The sequence below is a fragment of the Danio rerio genome, chromosome 18 (genome assembly GCF_052040795.2).
Source record: "Danio rerio strain M-AB ecotype USA chromosome 18, GRCz13ab, whole genome shotgun sequence".
Lineage (NCBI taxonomy): Eukaryota > Metazoa > Chordata > Actinopteri > Cypriniformes > Danionidae > Danio > Danio rerio.
In genome coordinates, this window is record NC_141038.1 from 41432501 (window position 1) to 41455251 (window position 22751).

At 34.1% G+C, this 22751-nt stretch overlaps 1 protein-coding gene across 1 annotated transcript in view; it reads left to right on the forward strand.

The window, feature by feature from the left end:
• The window catches only part of alx4b (ALX homeobox 4b), a 42032-nt gene extending 24808 nt beyond the window's left edge, over nt 1–17224 (forward strand). Inside the window, 2 exon segments of the mRNA NM_001310078.2 lie at nt 9340–9468; nt 14488–17224. Coding sequence (NP_001297007.2) covers nt 9340–9468; nt 14488–14805 — 447 coding nt within the window. The 3' untranslated portion in view covers nt 14806–17224.
• Nucleotides 17225–22751: the final 5527 nt, after the last annotated feature.

Sequence of the window (22751 nt, forward strand, 5' to 3'; positions counted from 1 at the left end):
GGAGGAAAAACTGTTTCATGTTGTACATGGAAGAATGTATTTCAGTAACATTTTTGTGAAGTGTTGTGAAATGTTTTAGCAAGAAATAGATCTTTTGATTTATGTTAAAGTATTTTTATTCTTTATTGTAAACGGAAAAGGTGCATTTACACAAAAGAAACTTTTTATAAAACAATGTTTAAATTTGTATTTGATGTTTTATATTTACTGAATATAAATTTTGGACATTTTGGATACAGCAAAATGCCTTTTAATAGTTCTTGAAGGAGCATTTGACACTGTTAAGGTTCAAAGTGTCTTGTCACTGTAGTAGTAGCTTCATGAATCAGATTTGTGCCTTTGATGAAGGTACACTATTATATCTTCAGGCTTTAAAAACCAATGGTACATTTTGGTTTCCCATGGTAAAAATAATGTCCTTAAAGTTTAAAAGATGCAATGGTACAAATTTGTTTCTTTATCCTAAGATACAATTTTGTTCCATAAAAAGGTCCTGCCCCAGTGACAAGAGTTTGTACCTTCTTTGGTACAACATTGTACCATTTTTTTCTGACAGTGTACAGTACATTTGTTGATTATATGCTTTTCTGGTGTCTTCTGCAAGAACCTGTGCTCAGTTTAGTTTTGACATTCATGTTTAGCTAATTAAGTTTCATTGGTAAATTTAAAGTATGTGTCAGATACTAAGTTGTGACTCATTTGGTAGTAGTAGTAGTTGTAGTAGTATAACAATGTCACATTTATAACTATTATTAATATAAAATGTTTTATGAAATTACATTTTGCAGTGTGAAAATTATATAATAAACAATACCTCTAATAATTTATTTGTGTAGTTTGTTATAATCAACATATGAAGAGTTTAAAAGCAAAAACCTTTCAAATGCCGCCTGAAATTTTCCTCTAAAATTAGTATTTTTATTAAGCTCCTGTGTGTATGTTCAGTAAAATCACTTTTATAGCCAAGAATAAGTTCTTTTCCTATAGTGTTTAAAGTTAAGATTAACAGAAACAAAGGAGGCTGAGAAAAACGTTCATTTTCGATAGAAATTTCAGATGTCACTTTTTCATCTGCTCTTCATGTGATGATGATGATGATAATCATAATAAATAATAATTATTAATATTATTATTAGTATTATTATTATCAACATTTTGTGACAATGAACGTTTATTATTGTTGTTTATATTACTAAAAGAAGTAGTAACAGCAACAATAGTAATAGTAATAGTAGTAGTAAGTTTAAGTAGTATATTAAAATAAAATAAAATAATAAAAATATTATTATTTCAAACTTTTAGTGATATTGAATAAAAATGTTACTTTTTACCAGTATTATCACTGAAAGGTGTTATGCAATATTAAATTACTCAGACTATTGTTTAAAAATAATATTCTAAAAATTATATAATAATAAACAGTAAAATGTTTTAGTTTTAATAAAATGTAATCATAGCAATGCAGTGGCACAGTAGGTAGTGCTTCACAGCAAGAAGGTCGCTGGTTCGATCCTCGGCTGGGTCAGTTAAAATTATTGTGTGGAGTTTGGATGTTCTCCCCGTGTTCGCATGGGTTTCCTCCAAGTTCTCCGGTTTCCTCCTCAAGTCCAAAGACATGTGGTACAGATGAATTGAGTATGCTAAAATTGACCGTAGTGTATGATTGTGTGTGTGTTGGCAGTTCATTCTGCTGTGGCAACCCTAGATTATTAAAGGGAATAAGCTGAAAAGAAAATGAATTAATTAATATTTTAAATTTGACCATTTTTAAATCTGTCCTCAATAGGTTTTTCTCTGATCATCTTTAAGAAAGTAAGATTTAAGATTTTAAGATTTAAGATTTTGCTTTTCTAAAAAAAAAAAAATAAATAGATAGAACATCCTGACAGAAGTTGGACCTGATATTTATCTCCAAACTTCTATCTCATGTTTAATGTACTTCACTACACACCACTATTTTAAGCACGTTACGATGAGTTAGCGATGAAAAAGCACTCAGTCTCTGGCAGGGGAAGAAAACACAGTTCGAGATGCCATAATCAATTTCCATGCAGGGTAACCTGGAGATACAGTGCAGTAACAGAGGCCAAACAGAACCAGCCGTCACACACACACACACACGAGTCTCATTACCCCTGCAGGCTGACAACACACTGCACACGCTGTTGAGCGACTGCAGGGTTTGACCCGCATTTCACAAACATACCTATAGAAATACGCAATCTAGATGAACCCCTCCTCTGTGCTGTTGTTCAGTGTTCTCTCTGTCAGACAGCACTTTCCTCATAAAACACAAGGATGTTTGAATGATATCATAGACCTCTAGAAAATTCCTTTTGGAAAATAATATGGTATTTTTTTGCATGCATGTTAATGTGCAACATTAACCTTTTAGTTAGGAATAATGACCCTTTAAGTAAAACCTTAGTATTTTTTTAACTTCACTGACATACATATTTAGGGGAATAGAACAGCTTGTTAAAAAGTGAAGCATTTAGTTATAAATGTTTGCATTTTTGAAGTTCCAATATGCACTTTTTTTTGTATACAAATTTGTCTTTTGTGGGACCTTTAGTTACAGACTTTAGTTTGTTTGTACTCATATGTATACTAATATGCACACTTTAGATACTAAAAAGCATTTTAGTAAATACTAATGAACCCTAAGTTACAAACTTTTGCACGTTTGTACTTTTTAACTACTAATATGCACACTTTTGTACTTTTAAAGTGTACTAAACCTTTTATTATAAATATGAACCCTATAAATAAAATTAATTTGTTAAATTGATTAATTAAATTATACAACAACAAATCAGAAAAAGTTGGGACAGTATGTAAACACAAATCAAAAAAACAAAACAATGATACAAATTTATTTTGACTTGTATTTCAATGCAAAAAAACATGAACACAAAATATTTCATGTTTTTTCTGATTAATGTCATTTCATTAGTAAACATACATCCTTTCCTGTCATTCAGACCTGCAACACATTTCAAAAGAGTTAGGACAGGAGAAATTTAGGGCTAGTAACAAAGAGCTTAGAATGACCAAGAGGCGACACTCTGGTGTAATTTAGGAAACAGCCACTAGAGGACGCGGCAGCCATTTTGGAATGAAAACTCCAATAAAACAACATGCGTTTTATAAGTCTGTAAAATAAACTATTAAAAGTGCTGATGTTCAAGATAATACGTGTTGTATTGTCATCTTTCAGGTTGTATCTCAACTTTAATGCACTTTTTGAATAAATTAATAAAAAACAAAGCAGCTGCTTGCCATCGCGACAGTAATGAGATCCAATGGACGGCCGATCACTTTCACTCCAAAATGGCGGAATCCGGGGCTGTTGCTGGGCGCTGCTGTTGCAATGGAACGTTCTATTGAGTGTCGCCTCTTGGTCATTCTAAGCTCTTTGCTAGTAATCAGGTAAATTGTTTAAATAATGTTTTGATTTGAAACAGGTGATGTCAACAGGTGATTTTAATTATGATTTGTTTTAATTATAATTTATGGTTTGGTACAAAAGCAGCATCCAAGAAAGGTATAGTCATTTAGGAACAAAGATGGGCTGAGGATCGCCAGATTGCCAACAAATACATGGGCAAATTATTCAAATACTAAAGTGTAAAGGACAAGGGCACAAGCCTAAGCTGAACTACTATGATCTCCAATCCCTCAGACTGCACTGCATCAAGAGTCATCGTCGGCTTAGGACTACTTTGGCAAACCTTCATCAAGTACCGCAATAGTTTGATCCACAAATGCCAGTTACTGTGCCAAAAGAAAGCCCTACATGTTAAAAGTGTCCAGAAGTGCCATCGACTTATCTGACCTCAGAGGCATCTGGGATGGACCATCACACAGTGGAATCGTTTACTGTGGTCAGATAAATCAGTATTTCAGGTATTTTTGGGAGAAATAGATTGCCATGTCATCCAGACTGTTACAAGCAACAAGTCCAAAAGCCAGGGTCTATCATGGTATGGGGCTGTGTCAGTGTGCTTGGCAAAGGTTACTTGCACTTTTTTGACGGCACTATTAATGCTGAAAAGTACATAGATTTTGGAGCACAATATGCTGGCTTCTTTTCCAGGAACGCCCAAACATACTTCAGCAAGACAATGCAAAACCACATTCGGTACACATTACAAAGTCCTGGTTGTTGAAGAAGAGGATACAGGTACTTGACTGGCTTGCCTGCAGTCCCGACCTCTTTCCAATAGAGAACCTGTGGTGCATTTTGAAGCGCAAAATGTGACAATGAAGACCCTGTACTGTTGCCTGTCTTGAGACTTGTTTGTAGAAAGAATGGGACAAAATTACACCTGAAACACGTCATTCTTGGTGTCAATTTTGTTCAGTCCCTAAATGTCTTTTAAGCGTTGTTAAAATGAATGGCAACATTACAAAGTGGTATATGTTTTACTGTTCACACTTTTTATAAATTTATTGCAAGAACCAAAATTGGAATACATGAAATATACAATGAAATATATATGAAAGTAAATTTAGAAATCACTTTCTTTTTTTGTTTGCATTTTCCATACTGTCCCAACTTTTTTTGATTTGGGGTTGTGGGAATTAGTCATCAAAATTAGGCCTTTGGTTACAAACTTTTAAATTTTTGATGTACCACTACCAGATATTTAGAATATCTTTTAATACCTCTTACTAACATCTTTATAAAGAGCAGTTTAAATCATTTCCCAAACAACGGCTGCTAAATTAGTGAAATAAATAACCAAATTACCAGTTACTCACATGAGTAGCCATACTCACCATTGGGAGGTGGCATAATCACTTACCTATTGGGCTGAATACGTCCATCATCCAGGAATTTAAAGAGGAATTTAATATAGAATAGTGCACAAGTATCTAATTTGGGATGGACAAATACACTACATGGTTGAGCGTGCAGGTCCATAAGTGAATAGTACATACTGTAAGTCTATAGTGTGCCATTTGGCCACACTATACACTTAAAAAGTGCATAGGTTGGTAACTAAAATGTCCATAGTGTTGCATGTTGTTGAATGGACTAGAATAGTGCATTAATATTCATTCATTTTCTTATCAGCTTAGTCCCTTTATTAATCCGGGGTCGCCACAGTGGAATGAACCGCCAACTTATCCAGCAAGTTTTTACGCAGCGGATGCCCTTCCAGCCACAACCCATCTCTGGGAACATCCGCACACACTCACACACTACAGACAATTTAGCCTACCCAATTTACCTGTACAGCATGTATTTGGACTGTGGGGGAAACCGGAGCACCCAGAGGAAACCCACGCGAACGCAGGGAGAACATGCAAACTCCACACAGAAACGGCAACTGAGTCGAGGCTCGAACCAGTGACCTTTTTGCTGTGAGGTGACAGCTCTACCTACTGCGCCACTACTTCGCCTAGTGCATTAATATGCAATTCATAATATAGGTTTTAAAAATATATATTTTTTTAGTTACCATAACCTTAGGTAAAACTTCAGTATTTTTGTACTTATTTAGTTATATATAAAAAAGCCTTTAGTTACAAACTTCTGCAGTTTTGAGATACCAATATTAACACTCCAAGTACTAAAATGTGCTTTTTGGTCACCTTTTGAAAAGGTACTGGCCCGGTGACAGCTTTTTATCTTAATTTCTGGATGCATGCCTGTGCGTGTGTGTGTGCATGTGTATGTGTCTGTGGTCCACGGCTCTAGTCTGAGAGGTCAGAGAGGGCAGCTCTGGAAAGCCGCAGGCTTAGGCGTCAGGAAATTAAACATGAAATGTAAACAAACTCCAGCCTGAAACATTCTCCCCTTTCACTTTCTAACATCCTTATTTCCCTTTAGAATTTGAGACTGAAGAAAAGAGAGAAAAAGCTGCATTAGAGAATGATGAAAAAACCTGCTGAGAAATGCTGTAGCAGACATAATTAGGTTAGACACCGATGATTGTAATTTAAAAAAAGCTGAATTAACAAACTAACAATTGTGGAATATAAATTGTCAAATGCATGAAATATGTTTCATTTGTCTTAAAAAAAGGAGATTTCTGTTTCTGTGTGGAGTTTGCATGTTCGTGTGGGTTTTCTCTGGGTGCTCCGGGGAATTGGTTAGGCTAAATTGTCCGTAGTGTGTGAGTGTGAATGAGTGTGTATGAATGTTTCCCAGAGATGGGTTGCAGTTGGAAGGACATCCGCTGCGTAAAACATATGCTGGATAAGTTGGTGGTTCATTTCGCTGTTGCGACCATGGATTAATAAAAGGACTAAGCCAAAAAGAAAATGAAGGAATGAATGTCTTAAACAAATCTAAAAATAGTGAATCGTGTGATATAAACTCTCACTGCTTTGTTGTGAGAAACAATTGCACAAAAATAGATATGAAAAATAATAAAATGTTAGCTCAAGAATTGCAAGATATAAACTCGTAATTGCAATAATAAATTTGTAATTATATTATTTACAATTATATAAAAAAGGGCTGCATAGTGACGCAGTGGGTAGCATGATCGCCTCAAAGCAAGAAGGTCGCTGGTTCGAGCCTAGGCTGGGATAGTTGGCATTTCTGTGTGGAGTTTGCATGTTCCCCCTGCGTTCGTGTGGGTTTGCAAAGACATGTGGTATAGGTGAATTGTGTAAGCTAAATTGTCCTTAGCGTATGTGTGTGAATAAGTGTGTATGGATGTTTCCCAGTGATGGGTTGCAGCTGGAAAGGCATCCGCTGCGTAAAACTTATGCTGGATAAGTTGAGTGAATTATAAAAAATGCAAGATATTAAGTCTCAATTCAGTAATATTACCAACTTCATAGCTTAGCAATTTGTAACGTTTTTATTTATTGGCTAATTCATATGAATTCTATGATATTATTTATAGATTTTAGTACAATTTGCTCATCCCCCTTGACAGTTGGTTTTAGGGGTGGGTTTTAAAAGCCTTGTTTTTAAAATCATACATTTCCATATGGATGACATTGTATGAATTAGACACTTTTTTTACCTGTACATAAAATAGTTATATTTTCTTAAGATCAGGATGAATATATTGTAAATATGTAATTCTAAAAAGTAAAAAGTAAAATATATACCTGATATAAATGTTATGTTTATGTTAGAAACTTAAAAAGCAGTTTTCACACACACACACACACACACACACACACGCACGCACGCACGCACGCACGCACGCACGCACGCACGCACGCACGCACGCACGCACGCACACACACACACACACACACACACACACACACACACACACACACAAAACTGAATTGCAAGATGTTAACTTGCAGTTGTGAGGAAAAAAAAGAAAAATTCTCAAGCTTAGTGAAAATTGTGTAAACTATAACTTTTGATCTCCACTTTGATTTTTGTATAAACATGCAGTTGTCATGAAAATAAACAAAACAAAACAAAAATTAACTGTGAGATGTTCCCTTATATTTGAATTAAATTCTGAATAGAAATATATAAACAGAATTTGAGTTATAGACTATTTACAATATAATTTACAGTAGACATACTTACAATTGAGGGAATTGAATTACCATAAATGATTATAATAAAAAAAAATGCTTGAATTGCAATAAATAGTCAAAATTGTGAGAAAAAATTGTTGCTTACTTTTTTTAATACTTCTATTAAGCTAAATTGTTTTAAAAGGAACAACATAACAACACATATTATTGCTCATTATCTCTGGTTACACTAAATGTTGTAGACCAAAGAAAAAACATATAAATATCCAGAGACACAGGATTAAATTGCAGAGATTCTCAAAACAGATGACATGATCATAACGGCACTTGGATATCAAGAGCAGGTCATGACATCGGCCTAAAAGATTTAGTTTCTTTATATAGTGTTATTCACATACAGTATAGAGTAGTTTACAGCTAATTCAAGCTATTTTGAAAGTCAAATAAAGTGCTATATATATTTGTACATTTTATGGTTTCCTGTTCTTGTGACCTCAACATGCCCATACTTTTTGCAATCCTGCCATAAGGGGCTCTTGGGGTTTAAGGAAGCTCTAATGTGACTGGATGGAGATTCATTCTACAATCCAAGTTCAATCTCAGTGATTTGGAGAGACTGACATTGCCCTTTCAAACAAGCAATAAAACATACGCAAGAATAAATGCTTGTGTGAACATAATATTTAATACCAATATTTATATAAGAACAATATTTATAAAATTAACAACAAATATGAACACTTTTAGAATATTTGTAAAGAAAATAAAATGGTTCTCTGTCATATTTTTAAGTGACAGTTATTGTTATTGTTCAGAGAGAAACAAATTTTCTAAATATGACTTGATTGGAATCTAAAACTTGGAATTTGACTTTCTTTCTTCTGTTAAATATGGAAGATTTTTTAACAGTGTTGGAAAACAATTAATTTCCATAACACTTACAAGTATCAATTCTAGTCACTAGTGACTTATTACCTGCCTACTATTATTGGCTGTTTATTAGGACTGATCTTTTTCTACATCACTAATCCCTAATTGAACACCTAAACCTAACAACTACTTTGATAAATTTTAATAAGCAGCAAATTAGGCAAAAGTCATAATTAATGGTTGATTAATAGTGAGAACTGTACCTTTAAATAAAATGAGAACCATAGTTTCAGTTCCCATTGACTTCCATTGTAATTTGTGGCCATACATTGGAAGTCAGTGGGAACCGAAACTGTTCTGTTACCAGCATTTCTTCTCTCAAGTTTTAAAGAAAGAAAATCATACAGAAGTTCAAACCTATACAGTTTAAAAACTCAATGCAACCAATTGAGACCAAAATACAACATTGTGTTTCGTAAAAATTGAGAAACCAATAAAAAAAGGATCTTTATTTACTAAATGATGAAATCTGAAAACATATGTTGAGGTCTGCAGGCTGTCTGCTGTGGTTTTAGGGTTGTTGGTTTGTGTCACGGTGCACTAACAGCGGATCATTTTGATTGATGAGGTGGACCTGCTCCAGACACGGGCTGAGAGGAGACACAGGAACAGCTATCAAACCTGTGCTGGCAGGAGAAAATTCAGATCTCTACATAAATAGTGCAGTGTGGACAGCACATTAAAGTGAGGAGGATGAGGAGCCGTGGCAGGGCTTTCATGTGCCTCACAATTTATGACTTACCATGTGCTTGCTTTTTCACTACTAGTTACTACAGGGGGAATCCAGTCCTCTGTGGAGAGATTTTTGTAATAGTCTTTTTGATGGCAATATAGAAACAGCATGAAGCTTTTACAGTAGAATATACTGTATGTGTTCATGCTAGATGTTGGACTTTTTTAAATGATCAGATATTTGGTTCATTTTTTTTTCTGCAGGTGTGGTTTCAGAATCGCCGGGCCAAATGGAGAAAACGAGAACGCTTTGGACAAATGCAGCAGGTTCGGACACACTTCTCAACAGCCTATGAGCTTCCTCTTCTTACACGGCCAGAAAACTATGCACAGGTAAAGTGGAGCTCACATGTGTTTTAACAGATAGTTTACATGAGTACTTGACATTCATAACAACACGGGTAGACTGGCAACATAATTGCCAGGTTATCGCAACAAATCTGGCTCAATAATATCAAAACTCAAATATGCCACTCCCATTAGTAAAATAAATATTTGACATATATGTATTATACACAGTCACACAGTTTCAGAGTTTTTAAAATTAATGTATATTAGTAAATATAAAGATTTTAGTTTCATTAATAAAATACTGTTAATTAATTTTTTTCTGCTGAAAATAAAATAAGCTATTCTGAAGAATGATAGAAACTTATAACCACTGACTTCCATATTAGGAAAAACAAATTCTATCAGTTATTACTGGTTTCCAACATTTTTCAAGATATCTTTTTTTTGTAGTCAAAAGAGACGTGTTTTTTTTTTTTTTTTTTGGACAGAGATGGCAAATACAGTTATACTTGACCAAAAGGACTGCTAAAACTGTAAGCTAATTTGTAGCCAAAAAAGAGAGCATGTTAGGTTTACGTTTTATTGTGAATTTAAATGTAAATTTTTTCTATTTTTAAAAGTATTGGTTGGGGCACCATTTAGGCACTGGTACTGGTACTATTTATACACAGCGTCAGCAAAAAATAAAATAAAAATAAATATAATTAATAAATAGGTTGCTGCATAAAACCATTTAGAAGAAATTGAGCACAAATGAGTTAACAAAATCATTGGTTAAAAAAAATGTAAAAATGAATAAAACCTTTTCCTTAATGTTTTTGAAATGCAAAAGAATCTCCATAAATTACTGATTTAATTTAATATGTTTTACATTTATTTCCCCAGGTATTTTTTATTTTTTTAAGAAATTTGTATTTGAATATGCGGCAACTATAGTTGCTGGTGCATGGGCTAATTTCAACAAATTTCAACAGATCAATTTATATTCATAAACTCATTTCTTATATTTAAAAGTAGTGCTGTGTCTCAAATTGTGTATTAAAAGTATCCTATAATGTAAAGACATTAAGTTAATAAGTTATTTTTAAATGAGAAATTTAGCAAAAAAACATCAAACAAGACCAATAACCTTGATTTCTTAACATACTATTCCCTAATGTCCCATGTTTTATGTACTTACAAGGGAATTTGCCCACCAGCAACCATAGTTTATGAATCTAGAGACTTTTATGTTTATGTTCATTTATATTTGCGACCATTTTATTTATTTATTTTTTGTAACGTGAAATTTGCCATAATTTGGGAGGGTTTGCCTCCATTGTTCATCCTGGAATTAGCGGTAGGAAGTTGAAAGCCTCACATGACAGAAATAAATTCTTTTTTATTTCTTGAATCTTTTATTTTGTTGTTTTCTTGCATGCCATTAAGAAATTAAATATAGATAACATGTCGAAAATTACTTATAAAAAAAAAAAAAAAAGGCAACTATGAGCTTTGGCCATTATAGTTGCCGGTGGGTTTAAATGGGTTAAAATAAAACCCAAATAGTTACAGTACAGACTTTACCTAAATACGTTTTATTCTATCATTGTTATTTTATCAAAATTGCATAACACAATTAGTTCTGAACATTTTAAACTTGAATGGTCATAATGGTCAAATTGATCTCATGCATTTCACTAGTCCACTATATTTTTTCTTGTGCCTTTGAGTAAGTGTGTTCTGTTGCCCAGCAACTTCCTGCTGAAAAAAAAACATTTTTACAACATTTCACTTATGGACGAAGTGATGTACACACCTTTAGTAGCAGTCTAGTAACTGACTGGCAAAGATTGCTAGAGGAGAAATGGTTGTGCCCAACTGAGCCTGGTTTCTCTCAAGGTTTTTTTTTTCGTTTACTTTTGCCAATTTCTTGCTGCTGTTACCTCTGGCTTGCATGGTTCTGGACTTGTGGAGCTGTGCATCGATGGATTTGCTCTTCAGTGTTTTGACTCTCAGCAGTGAGAATTAACCCCTGAACAAAACTGAGCTGAAGTTAAACTCTGAAAACTGGACTGACACAGTTTAAGTTTACTACTATCTTCTATGTGAAGCTGCTTTGACACAATCTACATTGTAAAAGCGCTATAGAAATATAGGTGAATTGGACCAAATTGAATTTCTATGCCTCATGTTTTGCCTTTGCGCGGCGTACGCTCGCAGTTAAAAAAAAGAAGTCAACTCTTGAGCGGAAAAAGCATGTTATGTCAGTTGAGTCTTTCTCATTCTCCAATCAAATGGAAGCAGAGGTGGGGTTTCCGTTGAGGTGCCTGCAGTGTTTGTGTTGTCAAGACAACAACAGAGACTTTTGAAAATGGAGGAGAGACTAGTGTTTGCTGTTTTGAGTTATTTTGAGTTATTATGAATCACAAATCTTGAATATCACAATATTATTAAATATTAAAATTATATTCCCTACTGAAAACAACAGCTTTAACCAGTCTAGGTTGGTTGGCTGGTTTTAGCTGGTTCACCAGCCTGGTGTTAGAGGCTGGTTTTCAGCCATTTCCAGCCTGTTCTTAGCTGGTCAGGCTGGGTGATGGCCCTTTAAAACCAGCTTGATCAGCCTAGCCTGGCTGGGAGCCCAGCCAAAAACCAGCCATGTCCAACTTAAACCAGGCTGTTCAAGCTGGTTTTAGCTGGATTTAGTCATTTTCCAGCCTGCAGCTAAGATCTAGCTGGAAATGGCTGGAAACCAGCCTGGAAATGGCCAAAGCCCCTCTACAACCAGGCTGGTTAACCAGCTTAAACCAGCCAAGGCTGGTTTAAGCTGGATTTTTTCAGCAGGGATATCAAAAGCAACACTCTTAAGCAGGTCGCACAACAGAAGCGCCGCTCGGCGCCGCGACACGGCACGTACATGACAGATTAAAGTATCGCACACCAGACGCGCACATTCGAATGATATTTAACATGAAACTAATCAGATGGCGCTCTGTGGCGCGGCTGAAAAATGAACTACGTCCTGAGCCGTCGCCGGGCGCCGCCGACAGCCGCCGACTTGTGGCGCCGGTGTGTGTATCCTGATAGAAACCTATGTTTAGAATTCTAAAATACATGGCGCTGCGTGGCGCTGCGCGGCGCGCCGCCGAGCGGCGCTTCTGGTGTGCAACCTGCTTTACACATTATGCAGCTGATTCAGTTGTTGCCTAGCGACATTAAAAGCGCACCACGATTCTTTTTTTCTTGTCATGAAAAAGGCAGGGAGGTGCGCCTTGCGTTTTTGGATAGTAAAGACGGTGTGATTGGCACCTTAGTGTGTTGCAGCAGGTTTGAAACCAAACTATGCAGGGCTGCGACCCTCCAGGAATTGAGTTTGACACCCCTGCTGTAGATGGTCTGCTCAGGCACGTTAACCTTGCACACAAGCAGATCCTTTTCCACGCTATAAAGATGTGTTCAGTTTTTAAAGTCCGCCATCTAAACAGTGACCACCACTCACTCTTAAAGGGAATGGGAGATGACATTCTGATTGGTTCAATGCATGTTATATCCAAAACACACTCATAACTCGTAAATGAATAGATTAAGAACAACTCTTTTCAACCATGCGCCAGGAGCACAGACCATTTTTCCTGTATTTAATATAACAAAAGTTGATTCAGAGAGGCCTTAAGTGCAGCTCCCCTATGAGATGGTTAAAATATTGGCCAATGGGTCAAAGAGCTAACTCATATCTAACTCAATAGTCATAACTCATAGCTAACTCAATTGTCACCACCTACTGGCATCAAGTTGCAGCTGCAGAAAAAGTCACTTCTAACAAACAGTGGCATGGAGAACCGCAGAACCACACACGTTTCAGGCACACACAATCTAGCACACACGATCTAGGCAAACCATATATGGTAACTAATAACTCCCCATTATCGCTACCTATTGAATTTCACAAATATGGTTTCCCATTTCAGTCAATATTATTATTGTATCGTAACGATCATTTTAATATCTCTGCAGTTTTTGAACTCAAATTAAGTAAATAAAAATAATTGGTTAAAGACACTTATGACTTAATTCATGTGTCCACATACACAAAGAAAACATAATAGACTGTCTAATTGTAGGATTAAGTGTAATAAACGAATTCAGGATCTTAATATTATCATGGTTAAAATCACTTTGTTGTAAAATATAAAAAGCAAACAATAATGTGTCACATTAAAAGGAATTTCTATACTTAAACAATTTAAACAATTATATTTAAACAATATATAATATAGTTGTAAACTGATTATCTTAATATATATATATATATATATATATATATATATATATATATATATATATATATATATATATGTATATACTTATTATTTTTTTAATTATTAATAGTTAATTTGTTTCTATTGTTAAATTCTGGTTTAAAAACAATATATTGTGTATCTTAAATTAATTTAAAATAATTAAATTATCTTAAATTAAAAAGTTATTAGAAAATTAAGCAAATACACACTATTAAATCGCTTGAGTAAAATATTAGTGTTATACATTTGTTACATGTAAAAAGATTTTTATTACATATAAAATGTATTATTGCCTATATTAACTTGCTATTATTTCCTTCATTATAAATGAATCCATTATATAAATTAAACCTGTCCAATTAAGATCGTTTAGCAAGGCCAGCAATAGAGTATCTGCTAAAATGATTCTGTCAGATAATAATGACTGATCATCTATGATGACTGATAGAAAACTGTTCAGTCTACTATATTGAATGGCAATCGGAAACACCCATTTGCCCGTCTCGATCACAATATTTGTGAAATAACGTAAACACTTTTGTTTATTGTGTACAATGTTTATTAATCATATAAATCAAAATATATTGATGACGACGTCCAAAAAGACGTTAATAACATTAACATCCGTCGTAACCATATCTGGTTTGCCTAGATTGTGTGTGATTGTGGATATTATTGGTGGCATGATGTGATAGGAGTTTTCTTAAAAATACCTGTGGCAAAATTGTGTTTTTAAACGATCATTAATATGTGGATTATGTTTTTGTATATTTTTCAGATTCAGAACCCGTCTTGGCTAAGCGGCAGCAGTTCGGCCTCTCCAGTGCCAGGCTGTGTGGTACCCTGTGATACTGTTTCTTCCTGCATGAGTCCTCATCCTCACTCTGCCAGCGGCGTGTCTGATTTCCTCGGTATGCCAAGTCCAGGTGGCAGCATGGCGCAGACACACATGGGCAGTCTTTTTGGGAGCTCAGGAGTAGGTGGAACCATTAACGGTTATGATCTCAGCGTCGAGCCCGATCGCAAATCCTCCAGCATCGCCAGCCTGCGCATGAAGGCGAAGGAGCACAGCGCCGCCATCACTTGGGCAACATGATGCCTTCATCTGGGAAACAGAAGAACCAGATAACCTCAGCCCCAAGCCGTCAGCACTAATGAGGTGAAAGTTTATGGCATCTGGAGCCAATATGAATTTGAGAAATGGAGGCTGGATGCTTTAAAACACTTGTAGGAGATTTAATTTTAAGGTTCTGTGAAGGAAGTGGATTGTGCAGTGGGACATTGTGCTAGAATAAGAGGAAACTGATGGGCCAGTTTGAACAGAGAGATGTTTGGTTAAAATAACTTTTTATGTAACATTAAAAAAAAAATCTATATGCACTATTTTCCCCTATCATTCATAGACATTTGCACTGCCATTTAAAGAAAAACAAGGTTGCATTTATTTAATCAAAAGAATACAAACATTGAAGCTTTATAAATATATCCAATGGATCCTTGGTTAATACAGATCTTGACCTGTAGTAGTGACCTTTACTGACCCCAAATGGTAGATATCCTGAAGAAGAATATATTCTAGGGCTGCACGATATTGGAAAAATTTGATATTGTGATTATTTATTGTTCTGCGATAAATAATGCGATATGAAAATCTGATGCTTTAGAAAATAGCACTAAATAAATAGCACTATTTGACAGCTTTCTGGGGAGTAATTGAGCAATTGAATGATCACAATACAACAATAAACACTTGTCTTACTTTGTTTTGACTTGTTTCAAGTTCAAATGTCCAAAAAAAAAACAACTTAAGTAAAAATATTTGTTTGTTTTTTAACTTGTTCTAAGGAAATTATCTGCCTGTGAGATAAGTGAAATAATCTTGCTGAAAATAACAAGACAAAAATTTTACGTAAGAAATGATACATATAATGATACAATTGTGTGGCTCCTTGTCAACTGTAATTTGGACTGGACATTTTATATCTTTGCGATGTGACTATTACGAATGTGCACATTGCGATATCATTGTTGAAATTATGTATTGTGCAGCCCTAATATTTAGTATAAAAATTTTTTTCAAACAGATTTCAAATTACATTAAGTTATGACAGATTTTTTAAAGTGTTTTTTTTTAGCAGTGCCTCTCTACTGTTTGGGCAGATTTGGCCATTATTTTTTCATTGTAACAAAGTATCAGGACACTCTGTATTGGGTTTAAGATTTAAATGATCTTTTTGTTTTTTGTTACAACAGCTTTAGAAATACAGCTCTTTTTTTGCAGTCTTAGAGAGAAACATATTCTGGAAAATATATAGTTAAAGTAAAAGTAAAGTAAAAGTGTTGAAAATCATCTCTCTATTAAACAGAAATCGGGGAAAAAATAAACAGGGGGGCTAATAATTCAGGGGGATTAATAATTCAGGGGGGGGGGTTAATAGTTCTGACTTCATCTGTATTTTAAATCAAAATTACTATGTTTGAAATTATACTTATTTCAGCAATAATTTGTGTTTAAATTCAAGTCTTATTAACAAATTTTGAAGTTTAAAAGTAAATTTTCACATCATTGTGTAAAAAAATAATTTGTCCAGCACAGAAACAGCACCAGATGGCAGTATCTAAACATGATGTGTATGATCAAAGTCCCAAAATTGGACATTATCGATAAAAAAGCAAATTTGCACTTATCTCAAAAGAGTTATCGGAATGAAACACCTGTGCAGCACTGGTCAGTTCTTGATTTAGCTCAGGCATAAAGAGTTAGTTCACCTAAAATAGAAATCATTTACTTACCCTCCACTTGTTCCAAACCTGTTTGAGTTTTATTCTTCTGTTGGACACAAAATGTTGGAAACCAGTAGCAATTAAATTCCAGTGACATTTGTTTTTCCTGTTATGGAGCCAATGGTTACAGGTTTCCAACATTGTTCAAAATATCTCATTTTGTGTCCGACAAAAAAAGAAAAAGAAAAAAGAAAACCATAAAGCTTTGGAGGAATCTGAGGTAAAGGAAATGATGAGTAATTGTTTCTTTCAAAGTGAACTATCACTCTAAGAAGGCGTCTTTAGCATCACTTCTTAATCAGTATTTCAGTCAGGATGGAGCAGAACATAGAGTCATAAAACATAAGAAGAACTTGCTCTCCTCCCAAAGTTGGTCATTGAAAGCACACCTAATAGATTCAAATAGGATGACGGCGACAATATTGGATAGTGAGGCTCCAGGTTTGGTTCACACAGACTGTCCAACTCAAGCTCCAGAAATACTGCCTTTAATCACCCACATTCTCGAAATCAGAGCTAATAGGACATTGTTTCCAGATAAATGCTGGAATGCTGTGTTTGTTTTGTGTTAGCGGGACACAGCTATATCAGCTGGAACATAACTTCATTCATTTCCTGGCTTTTTTTTTTTTGCAGCAGCAGCATTAGGACCATATCATGAAGTGTGAGAAAATGCCGTTTGTTTGGTGGCTGTAGAGTTTCATAGCAAATAAAGTGCTACAAACGGTTTCATTTTTTTGTCCTTGTTTTATTGGATGTCAAGAAAGGTTCAAACTTTTTGACTAAATTAATTTGTAATTTGTCTATTTTTGTAGGCTCCTTTTAAACAGGGCAAACAGTATATATTATGGTTAACTGAGTTAGTAAATCAAGCTTCCTAATTGAAATTAACTTTGTTTACTGTTCAAAAACAAATATGGCAAAATGTTTTAACATTTAATGTCAACATTTATTTTGTATATTTTTATGCTACTCATGTTTAGATACTAGAATGTTTTATATTAAATACTAAATTTCTTTATTAGTTTCTTTATTTTTATTATTATTATTATTATTATTATTATTATTATTATTATTATTATTATTATTATTAAAATATACTACCTGTACTCATTTGGTAGATACTAGTTCTTATTTACTAGTACTTTTTATGAACTTATTGTACCTAATACATAGACACTATAATTCATTATATACAATATCCTATTTACTAGTACTTATTAATTAGTTAATATAGTACTTACTAGGGCGACACAGTGGTACATTAGGTGGTGCTGTCACCGCACAGCAAAAAGGTCGCTAGTTCGAGCCTCGGCTGGGTTGGTTGGTGTTTCTATGTGGAGTTTGCATGTTCTCTCTGCCTTGGTGTGTGTTTCCTCCGGGTGCTCCGGTTTCCCCCACAGTCCAAAGACATGCGGTACAGGTGAATTGGATAGGCTAAATTGTCCGTAGTGTATGGGTGTGAGTGAGTGTGTGTGGATGTTACCCAGTGATGGGCTGCGGCTGGAAGGGTATACGCTGCGTAAAACATGTGCTGGATAAGTTGGCGGTTCATTCCGTTGTGATGACCCCGGATTAATAAAGGGACTAGACGTAAAGAAAATGAATAAATTAATGAATAGTAGTTACTATTAGATTTTAGTACTGTAATAGTGTATCCAGTTAGCAAGTATCTAAAACTAAATATTCAATTAATAAATACTAGTATGAACAAGTACTAGTATAAACAAAATAGGATGAACAGTAATGAATAAGAAAAAAATAGCTTAAACAGCTATTAGGTAATAGTTGAATGAGTACTATAATGTAATAAATAAGTTCTGGTATCTTATTATAAATAATAGTAATTACTAATATCTATTTAGAAGCTATTATGCAATGAGTTACTATGAAAAAAAAAAACCTAAATTGAAAAAAAGATAAACTCTTAGGGGGGGAATTTTTCTACATAACATCAGCAGAACTTTTTTTCATAGATTTCATAGAGAATCTTGAACCTTGAAAGTAATACTGAGGACATAATTTTTTTAAACATTTAATATTGTAATTTATTATTACTATAAAGACATTTATTTCATTAATAGTATTATAGTAGTATTACCATCAATTTTATTCATTAATATACTGTTATAGTCAGAATTATTAGCCCCCTTTGAATTTTTTTTATGTAGAAGAGGCATCTTCAACTAAACAGAGCTGTTCACACCTGCTATTAAACTAAAAATACAAACATTTAAAAAAATAAATAATTGACCTGTTGAGAGTCTGTTGATAGTTAGTTTGAGACTCAGATAACCTGCTATGAGAGCATTTGTTAGTTATCAATTTGAAAAATAAAATGGCGAGAAATAGTCAGAAATAAACTTGCATAAATAAACATTTAAGCATAAAAATCTTCAGGACATTACGGTTCAAAATAAAAGTGTTACAAAAAAAAAAAAAAATAAAATAAAATAATAATAATAATAATAATAATAATAATAATAATATATATATATATATATATATATATATATATATATATATATATATATATATATATATATATATATATATATATATATATATATATATATATATATAAATTAAGAACAATCTGTTTGGCTAGTGTCAAGGTTTAAATAAACAAGTGCTAATACTTTAATAAACACATTTTACAAATCACCTGGCGTTTTATCATTTTTTAATCAATTCAGCGGATCTTTAAGTTTGGCTTACGCACTTTAGCTTAACATGGATTATTGAATAAAATTAGACTGAATAAAAATTGAATAACATTAAATGAAGAATTTGAATAATTATCCAATTTAAAGTTTGACTCTTCTATAGTTACGTTGTGTACCAAGACTCATAGAAAATGAAAAGTTGCTATTTCCTGATAAAGGAATTTATGCTAAACTAAGGAGCTAAGCTAAAAGAGCTCCTGCCAGACCCAGGGATCAGGTGAATAGATAAAAAAAATGGTAAAACTCGACTATTTAATTCCAGAGTTGTAATATATATATATATATATATATATATATATATATATATATATATATATATATATATATATATATATATATATATATATATATATGAAGTATCCAAGTAGTAGCATGAAAATAGATAGTATGTTTTTAATAAAATGTTAAGACTACTTGCCAACATTCGTTTTTCCACTTGTTGGAGACAATGCAAGAAATAAGGTTCATTATTGTTTGTTGTCTGCAGCATTGTTCCACTGTTTCTCTATATATTCCTCAGTTTAAATACTACTGAGACCTGCAGTTAAAATGTAAATGTTCATCCATTCTTTATGTTTGTACAGCATGCACTTTGGCTATTGCAGTGATTTGCTTATATCCGTCTAAGTTTAATAAATGATATTGATTTGGTTGTTTTTCCTCATTACAGAACTAATTGTCTTTTCTAAATTTGTCATTAAATTTTATTCGGAAAAGACTTTAGTTTTGAACTTTGTTATGAAAATTATATATTAGTATATATGTTGTGATATTGCATTTATACAACAGTTTGATGGTATAATTGTGTATATAAAAAAGAAACTCAAACATGGAGAGTCTCAAAATCCATTTGTATGAGGAACTACTTTCTTCCGCCATTCCTTCTCATCTGCAGATGACATCAGGACAGCAGAATCCATTGCTACTTCACAATTGTCTAGCGTGGCATTATAAGATTATAAGGCTAAACGGAATGAAATGCCATAAGTGCAAAATACTACCAGATTACTGTTGTGTTTGTAATAAGGAAAAACGCTATGGGGTGTATCATGTGGACATTTCCTCTTTCTTTCTGTTTGTTGAACTAATCTGCAGTAACAAAAACAGGAGACTCATTAGAAACAGATGGGCAACCAAGAAGTAATTCAGGGTTATACAAAGAGTGGCCAAGCCAAAATACCTCTTACCATCCCAAACCCATCTCACACTCAATACACTACCATTACGATGAAATAAATACAGCACTACAAAATACAATAGAGATTGACTTAAAAAGTCACTTACCAGTTTTATATAGATTTGATCAGCTGTAGTTTGAAATTATTTTATAAGTTTTTCTGCTCTAAGGACTTATTGTGGGATCTCTGTCACTATCTTGTAGATGGAAAAAATCAACCATCTTTCCTCTGCTCAGTATGACAGGCTGATGAATGCTGTCTCTCAGAAATTATAAATATTTAAAATAGACACTATCCTTATAAATAAACTGCATAGGCTTGTTGTAATCTAAACAGCTGCAATATTTTTCAAACTGTAGTGAGCTTCTTCATCTGCTGTCAAAGGTGAGGAGGCTATACGAGTGCTGTTATTATGTAAATATTGCACAGCTATCAGCCAATCAGATTCTAGAACCAGACAGAACTGGTGTATGAAAAGCAGTATTTCCATTTTGTTTCTGTATATTAGCGCAGGGGTGGTCAACCCTGTTTCTGGAGAGCCACCTTCCTGCAGATTTCAGTTGCAACCCATATCAAACACACCTGCCTGTAATTATCACGTGGTGTTCAGGTCCTAATTAATTGGTTCAGGTGTGTTTGATATGGGTAGCAACTTAAATCTGCGGGAAGGTGGCTCTCCAGAAACAGGGTTGGCCCCCCCTGTATTAGTGTCTGAAATTAAATTACAAAACAATTCCAACTAAACACATTCAAAGATGAATTAATACTTTTTGTCTCCAACTGAGAAGATAGCAGTTTAGTCCTTGTTACATAATGCACAAAATGTGTTATTTTGTTAGTTCATATAGTTAAATAATATTAACAGATACACAATTTGACTTATATAATAAAATAATAAATTGCTATTGGAAAAATCACATCAACGCCTTCACTGTCAGTCCCACTTTTGGGTAAAGATGAAAAAATGGCCAAATTAAATTAAATCTTCTATTATTATTTGTTTAATTGTTGGTGATAAGTTCAATACGTTAAATTAGAAAAAAAAAGTTAATTCGTTCATTTTCTTTTCGGCTTAATCCCTTTATTTATCTAGGGTCGCCACAGCGGAATGAACCGCAAACTTATCCAGCATATGTTTTACGCAGCGGTTATCCTTTTAACCGCAACCCAACATTGGGAAACACCCAAACACTCCCATTCACACACATACACTACAAACAATTTAGCTTGAAAATGTTATGAACATTTAGCATTTAAAACAAAGTTTGAATTATTTTGTGTGTGTAGTGACTGTAAAGGACACAATTCCTAATATACTTACCTTTTTGATTAGTAAGTTTCTCCCTTTCTGCAAATATGAATAAAGGCAAATGAGGGCAAAAGAATTAGTCCTGTGAAATTGCAACTCCATTTCAAATATTTTCCCAAATGCTACTTAATGTAATGCAATGAACATTTTTAAATACTAGTTTTGATAATTAATAACTCGTCTTGTCGTTGTCATGATAACAGTACATAATTTTTTTAATTTTTCATTTTTTAACACTTGTTAATTTCAAGATATTGAGCTTAAAGTTCATTTTAAAGGCTTAACTAGCTTAATAAGTGTAACGAAGGGGCTGAGGGGTCCATTTGCAGTAAATTTATTAAACAGTTTAATAAAGACAAGCACACAGATGTAATGCGTGTGCAAACTCACATCAAACACAGTGTTACGCTGAAGGATCAACGGCAGGTAATCACAGTATGAATGTTCAGACATGGGTCTGAGGCAGGCAGCGAATATCAAGGTCGGTGTCCAGGGTAGAGTTAAAAGCAGGCGGCTAGGATCAAAGTCGGTAATCAGGCAGAGGTACATGGCAGAGGTACAAGGCAGAGGTACAAGGCAGAGGTACAAGGCAGAGGTACAAGGCAGGCGGCTGGCAGGATGAGGTCGAGGAACAAGGCAAGGTAAGCAACAGGAAAGCAGGCAGTGTAGAGAACCACTCAGTAGTGTTAGCCGGGGCAGAACAAGACTTCGCAAAGACTGAGTGTGTGTGTGCTGCTTATAAGCGTGAGCGATTAGCTGGAGGCGCTTCAGGTGTGCAGGCTATCAGTGTAAGTGGATGATGTAATGGCTAAAAGTCCGGGGATGGTGACCTCTGCTGGCCAGCGAGGGGAATGACTGGGACCGAGTCGGTGACAATAAGGGTAGGCAAGTTAGGTTAATTAGGCATTCTGTAGCCAATTGAAAAAAAAAAAATGTTAAGAGAGCTAATATTATTCACCTTAAAAATGATTTGTAAATGTAAAAACTGCTTTAATTCCAGCCAAACTAAATTAAATAAGACCTTTGCCAGGATAAGATTTCTCAG